This window comes from Hylobates moloch, unplaced genomic scaffold (assembly GCF_009828535.3).
Source record: "Hylobates moloch isolate HMO894 unplaced genomic scaffold, HMol_V3 SCAFFOLD_37, whole genome shotgun sequence".
NCBI classification, from domain to species: domain Eukaryota; kingdom Metazoa; phylum Chordata; class Mammalia; order Primates; family Hylobatidae; genus Hylobates; species Hylobates moloch.
Window position 1 is genome coordinate 1,774,921 of NW_026652312.1, and position 13,918 is coordinate 1,788,838.

The window sequence follows — 13,918 nt, forward strand, 5'->3', positions numbered from 1 at the left end:
TGCCTCAGGAATGCAGCCCAGATGATCACTGCCTGGCCCACTCTGTCCTAGAAATGACTCATTTCTTCACCTCCTTCATGTCTCTGTCTGGTATCACCCTCTCACTGAGGCCTTTCTAACAAGCAGTTTGCTACCTCCAAACTTGCTATCTTACATCACTATCTTACATATGATATATTATATTTATATGGTGTCTGTTTCTTCCCAATAACATATATATTCATTGAAGCTAAGAAGTGTTTTAATGCATTTTATTAACTATTTATTAGCTATTTATTTTGTTAACAACATCCCATCTTTTTGAATAGTACCTAACACATAACACAAAACAAATATTTGCTGAAGGAATCAAAATATGTAGAACTGCTTTGCAAACTGTAAAGCAATATAAAATGTAGCTCATTATTAACTCCTGAATGTGTAATATAGGCGTTCACTCATTTTCTTAATACTCCCTGGAGCTTCTTGGGTATTTTTATCATTCCTATTGATATTTCAGCACAGTTATTTTTAAAGAAGTTAAATCTGTTGTTCAACTTGTCACAGCTAGTAAATCCAGAACTGGCTTTCAAACCCAGGTTAACTCTAGAGACTGACTTTCAGCCATTGAACACTTCTCCACATAACAGGTCTCCTGGATATTAAGTCACAGGTCAGGGACCTGGTATCAGAAGTCCTGCAATGAATGGAGATGAAACATTCTTAAAGGATATGTCAGAAATTGAGATGTCTCCAAAGTAGTCTTGGAAGCCTGACATTTATATCACTGCATGAACATAAGAAACTTCTAATAAATAACAACAAAAAAATTATTTGAGAGAAATATATATTTTTGACACATCTAAGAATTTAAATTCAGGTTTTTTTGTTATTTTCCCAGTAAATATAATACATATAATAATACATAGCTTTTATCCACGATAAAATTTCCCATATTTTTGGTTACAGATTTGGTCTGTGTGATTTCTATTAGATGTAAAAAAAACAAATTTCTTCTTCAGATGACATTGCCATTTTCATGGCTTCTTTCCTAGTTTCCTACTCTTTAAAATCTGTATTTCATTTAATTCCTCCAATAAGTCAGGAGAGAGATTTGCACAAGGCCTTTTTGATGGAAGAAAATTTAAATGTAGCAACTATGTACTCACTGAGGAGGTCAGACATATCACAGTCTTACCTGTGTGAGTTCCAGGTGATATTCAGAAAACACACAGACACACAGCAATAAAAAATTTTGAAACACTCCAACCAATCAAAATTTGTTGACACAATGTACATATTTTGAAGTTTATGCACTTTATCCATAGGAAGGGCTCTTGCTTATTTCCTTAAGCAAAGGCTTTTTAGCCATTATACAGACACGATTTTCAAAAGACTGGCTGGTGGTATTTCTATGTCACAAAGCATTAAAAATAAACTGGAGAGCAATGGCCCTCAAGGGATAGCCAACCAGCCCTGATATAGCACACCATAACCAATGGTTGGGAAAATGATGGCTACATAATTTTTCATAATTTTTAAAAAGCAAATTATATTACTATTTCCTAAGAGTATGTGATAATACATACTATTTTTCAGAAAGACTTCCTTCGAAATAGTTATTCATTTTTTAAGTTTGGCACTACTGAAGGTTTTAGACATAGTTATCTGTGAAAATCACTTATAAATAATTATTTCATGACAGAAAAATAGATTAACTGCTTATAATACTCCAAGGACATGAAAAGAGAAACTTAGCTTAATTATAGAGGGCATAAACATTGAGAAAATCTAGTTCAATATCAAGTTTTGAAGAAAGTCTTTAAACAGTGAAATTGGTTGCTAACAATTCTAAAACTCATTGTTTCAAAGTAGGTGATTATATGGTAAGTTAGATAAAGATATAATCTGTTCCTGACGTGACAAAAAAGCATGGAACACCTTACCCAGGGGCACTCTGGCAGCACTCGCGTCCGGGTTGATCCAGAAGGAAAGCCAGGAGAGAACCACAATGAGCAGGGTTGGGGCATAGACCCCCATCATGTAAAAGCCGACCTGCCTCCTCAGGGTGAAGATGACTTCCACGCATGTGTAGTAGCCTTTCAGAAGCAAACACATTCAAGGCATGAGGTTTTCACCCCCACAGAATCACAAACCTCAATGACAGACCTGGAAATGGTAAGTCACTTCTATTTGAGGCAATTTCACAGAGTAAACGCCTCAAAAAGAAGGTTTTCTTTGCAGATATATAATTTATGTGATCTGAAAGGGTGACATTATGGAACCAGTTTCGGCTGACCTTTCGCAACTTCATTATGACATTGAGAAATAGATCCCACATGCTGCTCCACTGTGTCAGTGTCTAGCCTTTTAGGTCATTGTTCAGAGAATTGGCAATAGAGTTGAACTTTTCCTTACCCGTGGGTCCTCTCAGGGCAATGATCTAAAGGAGTCATACAGGCAGTAGTAAATCAAAGTAGAACAAATCTTAAAAAGAAACACTCTGGGACTACACATTATCAGTATAGTTTTTCAGCCATATGTACCACTTCTTATCTAGGATGGATGGCAGTCTACACTGACTCTCATATATAGATAAACCTTAAAAATTAAGAAAGTATTGGAAGTAAACATTAGCAAGTATAAGAAATCAGTGTTTTCAATCCATATACATAAAAGATGTACATGGTGCTAACATCAGATATTCCTCTCAATTCTTTGCCCATCTCTACTGCAGGCTCTCAAAGATACTCCAACTGAAGGAAAGAACTTTCATTTTCACATGCCAAGACAAATGCAGAAATTGTTTTACAATCTAATTCTAGAGTGGCCATGACATCAACTAGTCCCCCAAATTAATCACCAATTATAGGCAGCCTCACAATAGCCTTTGCTGCCTTGAGAAAGAAAATAGTAACACGAATATGCTCACAGTACTGCATTCAAATAGAAAAGGTATTTCCAGATGTTTGAGATTATTTCTTAAATGTTTGGTCTTTTCAGTTAGCTATTTAAATATAATATCTAATGCCAAAAGTGCTTAATTTAGATAATGATGTCATTTGCCATTTTACAAATGTAAAATTATGCATAAATAGCAAAATAAAATATCTATAATCATTTTCTGTTTAAACTCTAATTTTTTAAATGGTGAAACAAATTAATGAAAAATAAATAAATGAAACAATTATGGGGGAAAGAATAATGTTACTTTTTCCTATTTTATAGTTTAAAAAATAATATTTACCTGGTCTTCCTAATTGGGAAGAATATACATATATCTAACACAAGAATAATCTACATATTTATTCATTAATAGCACCTACAGCAGTACTTGCACAGAATAAGACCTTAATAAATGTGAAATAAAAGAATGGTTATTTATATCCTCAACAAATAGATTAGAAATCTTTTCTTTTCCCAATATGATTTAGAATCATTGCCACCTCTGAGAGATTACACAGACAGTAGAGCTAATATGTAACAAAAATAATTGCTTTTGACTGAAGCAAATTCTATTCATGCCAAATGCTTACATATTCTATTAAAGACGAGAAATGCAAGTGTTTCTTTTTTACAATTGAATTTCATTAAAATTAGACAATATATCAAGTCATTCACAGGTTTTAAAAGGATGTAAAAAAATAACAATGAAAAATCTCCCTTTCTTTACTTTTCCCACCTTTTGCCTTAACTCCCTGCCTGGACAAAAAGAACATATGTTTCTAACTAACAATCACGTGCAATATTGCAAAAATAGAATCTTTCATAAGTACAATTGCTATAATTAAGAAGGCTCAAAATATTTCCTAAAACTGATTCTGAAGTACATGACTTTGTAATAGTATCACTAAGTCAAATTAGTTTTCTATTCACCTAGTTCATATAAAATGTTTCTCAACAAATTATATATTTTTAGGTAGTCTCAGTTGTCACAAATATTATAACGATTTACTACAAAGTAGCACAGTTTAAAATAAAATTTTCCATTCCATCCCATTATGTTTAAATGATAGCCCATTAACATGGGTCCTGCGATTTGAAGCAAGTTTCCATTGTGTCCCTTTTATGAAGGTACCCACTAGGGGAGCTTCACAAGACTTGGATGCATTTAGCAGTAAAATACATGCTTGGATATTATAGTGATTTGCTCCATAAAATTTTATGAGAAACATTTCTTCATCTTTTTTTGATCTTTTCCTAGTATTGTTACATTTATGAGAGGCAGGTGGGCAGCTAATTGATATAAATGTTCATTGGGCAAATTCAATTTACTTTCTATTTCCTGTGAAGTTTTATTCCATTATTCACACAGGCTTCCAATTTGAGTATTTTTGTATACTTGCTTTCCCACATATTTCTCCACTTTTCTTATTTCTATAATCATAAAAAAGCATAATTTTAATAAAGTTGAAGCTGCATTATTATTTCTATACAAATTAAATATTGGCTATCATTTTTATGTATTGCTCATATATATATTTATACTTTCCCATTTTTCTATGCTGTTAACTATTGCATGTATTTTCAATGTCTTATTTTTCTAACTAGATTTCTAATTATCCAAACATTAAAATATATTTTACTTATATTCATATGATAATTCATAAAAGTACTGATCAAGTCCCTGAAACATACTAAGTGCCAAAAAATATTGTTAGGCACAAGTTGTTTTGTTGTTATTTTCTGTAGCTAATGAGATTTCAGTGAATTATTTATGACAAAAAATTCCACAAAAAAAGCTTATAACTCTTGAGTAATCCCCCAAATTCTGTCTACCATAGCACACCTTCTAATTTTATTCTAAGAACTAAAATGAATTATATTTTACTTTGTTCACTTGTTTACCACATTGAAATATGGCTCTCTAAAGGGCAGGGAACTTTCTTTATTCACTACTGAGTCCCCAGATAGAGATTCTTTTTTAAGTAGAGCTTAAAAGTGAAAAAATGAACACTCCTAGGACTTTCAAAGCTATTATATAATCATATGCTATTACATAAAATTACAAATAAAATTGCTAGCGTCATTTTCATCTCTGAGAAATTTAAAATTCCAATAGAGTCTCCTTCAAATTTCTCAGAAGAATTTAGACACTGTTCTTTTTGAAATATTAAGCATATAATCTGGATGTGGGTAACAATTTTCAAACTATAATAGGACTCCACAGGTATTAATCGTATAACAGTATCAGACTCCTCTCCCACAGCATCCCTGTAACTGTATGATCTTGGGCAAGTGTCTATGTCATTAGCCTAACGTGTACAATGAGGATAATAAAAGTACTTAATTCATAGAATTGTTGGGATGATTAAGTTAAATAATTCCTGCAAAGAACTAAAAACAATGCCTAGTATAGCAAGAGATCAAAAACCTATCTACTAAGTACTCGTTCTTATACCACAGTCTCAAAAATCTCTAAAAACTATAATCTTCTTAATTTGACGTACAAATGGAAGATGGAATACTACTCTTGGTCCCATGGCTGACAGTAATTTGCCTGGTGACATTTAATCAGTAATAAGTCACCAGTAATAAGTAATTTAATAAGTAATGTATTCACTCTGCTCTTAGTTATTTTATGTGTTAAATAAAAGAGCTGCCTCAGAATTATCAATTAGATCACTTCCATATCTAACTATCTATGACTTCTTCATTGAATACTTTGATGGTCAAATTTTTAATAGCTCTGCATTTTTTACTTTTAAAAACCTCGATAATTATTTAGCAATATATTTGACTATTATCTCTGTTTTCCTAATGTACTATAAGCTTTAAGAAGAAGGAATGCTTACATATTAAAGTTGTATCATTTGCTAATGTATTTTGAAGTCAACAATAGATGTTTAACTGTATTCCCAAGCTGCCTAGTATTGTCTTTATCACAACACTGTAAATATGTAAATGTTCTCTCCAACTCTTAATATTAACAGGAATGTTTTAAATTATATGTTGCCTTGATGATGTCATGAGGACAGCATTCTAGCTCATTCTGTCAGCATTCTACAAGCATCTGATCTCTCTCAGTTTTGCACAATTATACTATATACATTTTATTATTTCAAGTCAACATGCATTTTGCGATAAAGCTTTAATTATATCTATTTCTGAATATTTTTGTTATGATTTACTTCCAAAGGCAGAATTAGAATTGTGCAATAACTTACATGTTGAACTGATTATTATTACTAATATAATAATCAAAATTGAATAATCTTCTTTATATTGCTAAGTGAAATAACACTATATTCAATATCTAAAACCCTCACTAACCTAGAACTACTAGCAGAAAATAAAAGGTTGAACACTAATCATATTATGACAGTACTGAGTAGTGAGTACTGTACTTTCTGCAAAAGCTCCATGCAACTTAATGAATGAGGTTAATTTGTTTTCCTTTTCATAACTGGCTGTTCTGTGATCTAGGTCAAGAAGACTGTACAGGGAATATTTACTGATGTCCAATTATTTCACATTCTTATTGCTTCCTGCATAGCATAAGGATCAATGCTTTTTAAAATTAAGAATATGGGCCAACCACCATCTAAAAACTACCCAAAAGACAATGGGTGAACATATATAGATTATATTGTTTATATCTAAAATGTTCAGTCCCAAATGGAATCCTGCCAGAAGTAGAATTTCTTGACAACATCTGAAAACCACTACCTGAGAGAGTTTTCATTACTGACATAAACAATTAAAAACCTCTCACCACCAGAATTACATGAAGAAAAATCAAGCATGTCTATCTAATAATTAAAAGTTCAAAAAACTTTAGTGAACACAATTCTGTGAAAGACTTAAACATATGAATGTAAAGATAAACTATTTGCTAATTTAATTTTAAGTTTTAGCCAATTCTTTTCTACTCTCCCCTTGGCTATGTATTAATTAAAATGTATCTTTGAAATACAACTTCGTTTTATTTAAAGACTATTACTTACCAGTGCCTTTATAGTATTTTGTACAGTTACCATATTCAATATCTTCCTTTTTGATATCAAATTGAGGCAAGGCAATTTTTTCTAATTGCACAGGATCTCCTGACTGCCAGATAAATCGTAAATCATCAGTTGTGTAACCAACTATAAACAAAAATAAATAAATGTTAGTTTAAAATATAATTTATAATGCTTTTTAAATATTTTCATAATCCAAATCTTAAACATAGCAAAGGAAAGAAAATAAGACCTTCTTATATGAAATTGTAGTTTAAAATGTAAAGAGGTAAAACCCATGGTCACTAATGGAAGTACTAGTACAAGAGTTAAAGATATTCATCTTAAAGAAAGAACAAGTTTAAATAATAAGCATACTGCACAGATTTAAAATCCTAGGGCATCATATACAATAACTTATTTCTGTATGTCAGAATTATTTTTTAATGGTCATCAATAAAAAGGTAATAACTAAGTGATGCAAGCTTTCTGAATGTACACATTTACAATCATGTAATATGCTCCCTGGGATTTTTAAAAGAAATGTAATCATTGAAACGTCTAAATTTTTTTTAAGAAATTGGCCTGGTGCGGTGGCTCACACCTGTAATCCCAGCACTTTGGGAGGTCAAGGAGGGTGGATCACGAGGTCAGGGGTTCGAGACCAGCCTGGCCAATATGGTGAAACCCCATCTCTACTAAAAATACAAAAATAAATTAGCCAAGCACGGTGGTGGACGCTTGTAATCTCAGCTACTCGGGAGGCTGAGGCAGGAGAATCGCTTGAATCCGCGAGGTGGAGGTTGCAGTGAGCCAAGATCGCACCACTGTAGTCTAGCCTGGGTGACAGAGCAAGACTCTGTTTTAAAAAAAAATAATAATCATCATTATGATCACTGCAAAATTCCCTAAAGGAGTTGCATCACCATAGAAGGCCAATAAAATAATCCCTCAAAGGGACATAATTACAGCCTCATTTCAGCATCCTGAAGCATACACATTTTGGGCTTATGTATGTGGCTACAATTTAAGGAATTTTACAGCATACACTAATCTACTATCGAACTCAAAAGTGTATGTATTTTTGAAAGTAATACTTTAGTGCATCCAGTAATGGGATCAAAATGTAAATGCACTGTTGGAAGTTTTCTACAAGTACATCTTGACATGCAGGCACTCATGTAAAATACATACAAAAACACAGACATGTGCAAACATATAAACACATACATGGGCAAAATCTCATTTTATAGTTAGAAAGAAATAAATACTGCTCAAATTTACGATCCATTTCAGTACATTATTTAAAAAACAACCACAAAGTAACTTTAGACATATAACCTAGAATACATATGCAAGATATTTTGCCAGGTAATTATTCTTCATTCTCTGAAGAAATAGACGACCTTATTATAAGATGATCCATGTATTCAGGCTAAACATTCCTTGCATTTGTGTTTTTTTTTTTTTTTGAGGTTTATGTCCTACTTTTATTTTCAAAAGATAAGCATCATGGGAAATTAATTAGTACATTTTATAGATAAATAATAATTTCAATTAATACACCTAGGGTATCTTTTAATAACTGAAAAATATATGATCAAATAAACATAAAAAATACAATTTTGTAAAAAAATTGTTTACATTTCTTTACGTTCATAGAGAATGAATGCTTAGTTGGATTTACAGAACATTTTTCAATGTTTTCCAAATTTTCTGCTAAGAAAATCTGGTTTTAACATCAGAAATGCTATTGAAATTAGGACGTCATTTTCTCTTTTACCTTGCCTGTATTACTAACTCAAATAGCAATGGCAATTGGAATGTTAGAAGTATACACCTACATCAATGAACTGAAATAAGGCTAGTACAAAAATGATTTATCTTAATACAAGTTAATATAGTATTAATAAAAGAGTAACTATAATTTCCCTAAATAAATTATTTTAATGACTATTTATAATCAAAGCACTAGTTTTACCACTGTTATCTAACATGTCAGTAGAATGTATTACCCAGACATTTTAAACACTTTATTTTCATAATCAATTATGTTCTCATTTACGTACAGCTCTCCAGTTGCATCTTGCAACGTTGTGTATCCATGGGAAACAACGTCAAGTCCAATGGGCATGAAAGAGTAATAGATAACCTGGAAGTAGAAATGGGTCTTAGAAATAATTTAATATACTTCTCTGTCATCCACTGATTTTAGAAGGAAAATATAAATGCACAAATATTAAATATAAAAGAGTACCTCATGCTGACAAGGACGTCCCCATCACGAAAAATAAAGAGAAGGATGTTTTCCTGGGTTACATCATGAAAATTGGCACTTTTTTCATTTGCAAAAAATAAATCAGGTTTCCATAAACACTTGTACATCGTTGGATCCACTGTCAGTGCATCTGAACCCCTAAAATCACTGGGGAGCTTCAGCCTGGGGTCATTCCATTTTTGTCTCAGGAAGATGTTAACTCTATAGTCCTGAAGAAAAAGTACATGCGTGGACATGTGTATGTTTATTGCTTTTTTTTTTTTTTTTTTGAGACAGAGTCTCGCTGTCGCCCAGGCTGGAGTGCAATGGCGCAATCTCGGCTCACTGCAGGCTCCGCCCCCCGGGGTTCACGCCATTCTCCTGCCTCAGCCTCCCGCGTAGCTGGGACTACGGGCGCCCACCACCTCGCCCGGCTAATTTTCTGTATTTTTAGTAGAGACGGGGTTTCACTGTGTTAGCCAGAATGGTCTGGCTGGGATTACAGGCGTGAGCCACCGCGCTATTTTTAAGAACTTATTCGGCCCCAAAACAAAAAGAGTTACAATGATTAGTGGCACAAATATTTTTGTTCTTCCAACATCAACCAAGATCACAACAACTGTGTCACTAAAGGAGAGCTCCATTAGCTTTATAAAGACACTTGTCTCTACGTAATTACTCTCTGCAGACATTCTGTAGCACTTGCTAGCTCAAACATCAGAATATAACCTTGTTGATAATTCCTTTACCTTTATACAAACACCAATTATTACAGTTGATTAGATGGTAGTACCATAAAAGCCTGAGAATCACTAAGTATTACTATCATTCTTCCCCACAACTTTTTGTCCAAGTATATACATATCTTAAAATTAAAATTCATAATGAAATTTAGAGTATTACTTAATATCTGATGATTATTGCGACACCTACAAAAATTAATTCAAGAATGTCCAAGACTAAAACCTATCTATCTCATGGAGTGAAGGCAGAATGTCCAAGACTAAAACCTATCTATCTCATGGAGTGAAGGCTTTCAACAGACACAATGTGGCAAACGTTTTTATCCATTGCAGGAAGACAGGCATGGCCCTCTACTTTAGAGGGAATGCACATTAGTTTCAAGCATTTTCTAATAAAATATGAATTATACTACCTTAGCCAAAGCATGTGGCTGATAGCCACTTAACATCATTTTGAACACTCAGTGTAATTCATTTCAAATTATTTGCTAAAAATCTTCCTTGAAATACACAGACTGAAAATTATTCTATTACGTTCTGTATTAGTCTGTTCTCATGCTACCAATAAAGACATACCTAAGAATGGGTAATTTATAAAGGAAAGGGGTTTAGTTGACTCACAGTTCAAATGGCATGGGAGGCTTCACAGTCATGACAGAAGGTGAAGGAGGAGCAAAGGCATGATTTACACGGTGGCAGGCAAGACAGCACGTACAGGGGAACTCTCCTTTATAAAACCATGAGATCTCATGAGGCTTATTCGCTATCATAAGAAAAATAGGGAAATAACTTCCCCTCATGATTCAATTATCTCCCACCAGGTCCCTCCCACAACATGTGAGAATTATGGGAGCTACAATTCAAGATGCCATTTGGGTGGGGACATGCCCAAACCATATCACCACCTTTAGGTGCTGTATTTTATCAAGGTAAATCACTAAAACCCTATAACTTTGAATTGCTATATTTAAAATATGCATTCATAATATTATGATAAAATATTATGTCCTTAATTTGATATTAAGTTTCAGTATAAGAAATAACCAGATGCAGCTGTGTATGTATATTTTACATACTTGTTGTTAAAGCTATGACCCTTTATTGTAATCAATGACCCTTATATCAAAATACACAGGATGAATTCCTTATTTAATTTTTAAGTTGTTAGAAATATATTACTATCATACCATTATATAGGTATTTACCATGTGCTAAGTAAAAACCACATTTAATCCTCAGAGTTTACACTATCAAAATGCTCTCCTGATGCTTTTATATGCTTCATATGACTGGAAAATAAGACTTAATTGTGTTTTTCTTTTAGTCTTGTAGCTGGGAAGCTAAACATTAACTCTACTACCAATTGCATTAACAATTTACCTCTCATATCCTGGTGCAATTATCATTGTATGTCTCTTACACATTCAGTTCTTTCTCAATTACTTCATTGTATTTTTCTTATCATATACCTCAACTCTTTCTGAAATAGGGATGGATAGAAAATAAAATAACAGTTGAGATATTGTCTTATTCTTGACAAGAGTATTTCAGTATTATTTGGGTGTAGCTCCCAAGAAACATTGCCAATGTGGCTTCCAGAGTTAGAATGCTTTATTTCAGCCTAATATTAGTTTATCTCCTTTTGATAGAATATTACATAAATGTATAGGGATATAAGTATTAAAACCTTATAGGTATTCTTTATTTATTTACTTTAGATTTTTATTTTTATTTTTGAGACAGGGTCTTGCTCTGTTGCCTAGGTTGGAGTGCAGTGAAACTATCACAGCTCACTGCAGCCTCAATCTCCTGGGTAATTAAAAAAAAAATTGTATAGAGATGATATCACATTATGTTGGCCAGGCTGGTCTCGAAAGCCCGGGATCAAGCAAACTTCCCTCCTTGGTCTCACAAAGTACTAGGATTATAGACATGAGCCACCATACTCGGCCACTCATTGGTATTCTTTATCCAGACCAAAACAAATATCTTTGGGAATGTATGCTGATTGGCTGCTCAGTAATTAATTTCTAAAGATTTTATATCACTATTTTATAATAATATTCACGGTATTATCTGACAGAAATTAAAGAAATGCTAGTATTCAACTTCAACATGTTTTGCATAATTAAAAAAGAAGTCATTCTATATTTTTGGGGTGAAAGTTCATAAATTAAGCCTGTATCATACAATATTCCCCTTAAAATTTCCATACATGCACACATGTTTTGGAAGCATAATTCCATGTTCTACCTATTTTCAAAATGATATGGTTAACTAATCTAAAATTATTTACAAAAAATAGCTTTGTTTTTAAATTTCTATAGGAATTTTAATAGTGTTTCTCCATGTGAAGTTTGCTATCCTAAATCCTTCTTCAAATCTTATGAATGTTTCTACACAACCCAAGAATACATTTGTATTTTTTATCAGTATATTAAGTCCAAGCATTTTAATCAGCAGAAAGCTGTGTAGGATAGAGAAGAGCCCTACATAGCCTTGACAAAATAACAACCAACTATGGAAAAATTAGAAATGATGTAAGAACACTTTATTTATAGTCAACCTCCATTTTAGTCTTTATACCTTCATAAATAACTTTTTAAAAATTTATAATAACGTAATTGATAAAGGCTGGTATAATGGAGACAGCATGGGCTTGGAAAGGTAAAAGGGCTGATTAAGAGTTCACCTCTAAGTCTTAAAAGTTTGGCCCTGAGCAAGTTTCTTAGCCCTTCTAAACTCAGTTTCTTAATATAGTGTGTGTGTGTGTGTGTGTGTGTGATATATAGGATATATATAAAGGATATATATAGGATATATATATAGAGTATATATATATATATATATAGGATATATAGAGAGGATACATATATAGGATAGATAGATATATATAGGATATATATATATAGAGAGAGAGAGAGAGAGGATATATATAGATATCCTAATGTGAGGATTAAATAAAATACTCAGTGTAAAGGATTAACATAGAACCTGCTATATAAATAAACAGGTTTCCTTTATTTTCTTCCCATTTTGCATCCTTGGGAATCCAGCTACAGATTAGATCACAGACTTTCAGAGAACATTTAATTAAATTCCATCTAAATCCCTAGGTAAATGAAATCATTCATTCAAAAATTATTTATTAATGATATATTCATTTTCCTGGTCTGGTTAGCAAGGATAAAGCTGTGAGCTCCCCTTGCTTTTAAAAAAATAACCATAAGGGACATTGAACATCAGTCAAACATAACTTGAAAAAGGCTATGTAAACATAAAACAAAAACCAGTTCACAATGCACATCTAATTTTGACTCTGAAGATCAGTTTCAGCTAACTAATGAATTGATACCTATGCTTAGACCTGTAGTTAGAGAAATCTGGGTCTAAATTCTGTGCTAAATAATTTGCTATATGGGTTTAAGTCAAGTTATTTAACTTCTCTAAGCCTCAAATTCCTTGTCAGTAAAATTAGTCCACAGTTACTCTAAGAATTAAAGGAGATACTCTACCGAAAGCATGAAACCTGGCCTCAAGTGAGTACTCACAAAAGTTTATTACTTTTATTATATGTATTATTAACATTATTATCATTATGTCTATTATCACCATTTTGAATATGCAGACATTACTATTGACAGCATTCCTTTTCTATTATTGTAAAGATGTTACCTAGAAGTTTTAGTTGGCTGCTAAACATTATTAAAGCTAACATTTTACTAATTCTTCAAAAGCTTTTGGAAGGAATTTTTATATGTACTAAAAATCAAGCACTACATTAGGTACTAGCCATACAGAGATCAACACAAAATGGTACTAGAAAACAAATCTGAGATTTTTAGACTATTATTCAGATTTCACTGACTAGAGATATATGAAGTAACATGGCAAACTTGTTGTGTGGACTACTTGTTATTATGGTCCAGATTAAATTCAGTGATTAAAGAGGCTCATTTAAAAACTGGTTTTGCTGGACTATGTTAAACAATCATTCC

General features: G+C 32.4%; 1 protein-coding gene across 3 annotated transcripts in view; it reads right to left on the reverse strand.

Annotated features, from left to right (window-relative positions):
* Nucleotides 1-13,918, reverse strand: part of LOC116463463 (glycine receptor subunit beta) — a 92,755-nt gene that overhangs the window by 24,722 nt on the left and 54,115 nt on the right. For all 3 annotated transcript variants that reach the window (XM_032146576.2, XM_058434652.1, XM_032146579.2), the window contains exons 5-8: nucleotides 9,178-9,407; nucleotides 8,990-9,072; nucleotides 6,927-7,067; nucleotides 1,926-2,078 (exon numbers count right to left, since the gene is read on the reverse strand). In XM_032146576.2, coding sequence (XP_032002467.1) covers nucleotides 1,926-2,078; nucleotides 6,927-7,067; nucleotides 8,990-9,072; nucleotides 9,178-9,407 — 607 coding nt within the window. The remainder of the gene's footprint in view (nucleotides 1-1,925; nucleotides 2,079-6,926; nucleotides 7,068-8,989; nucleotides 9,073-9,177; nucleotides 9,408-13,918) is intronic.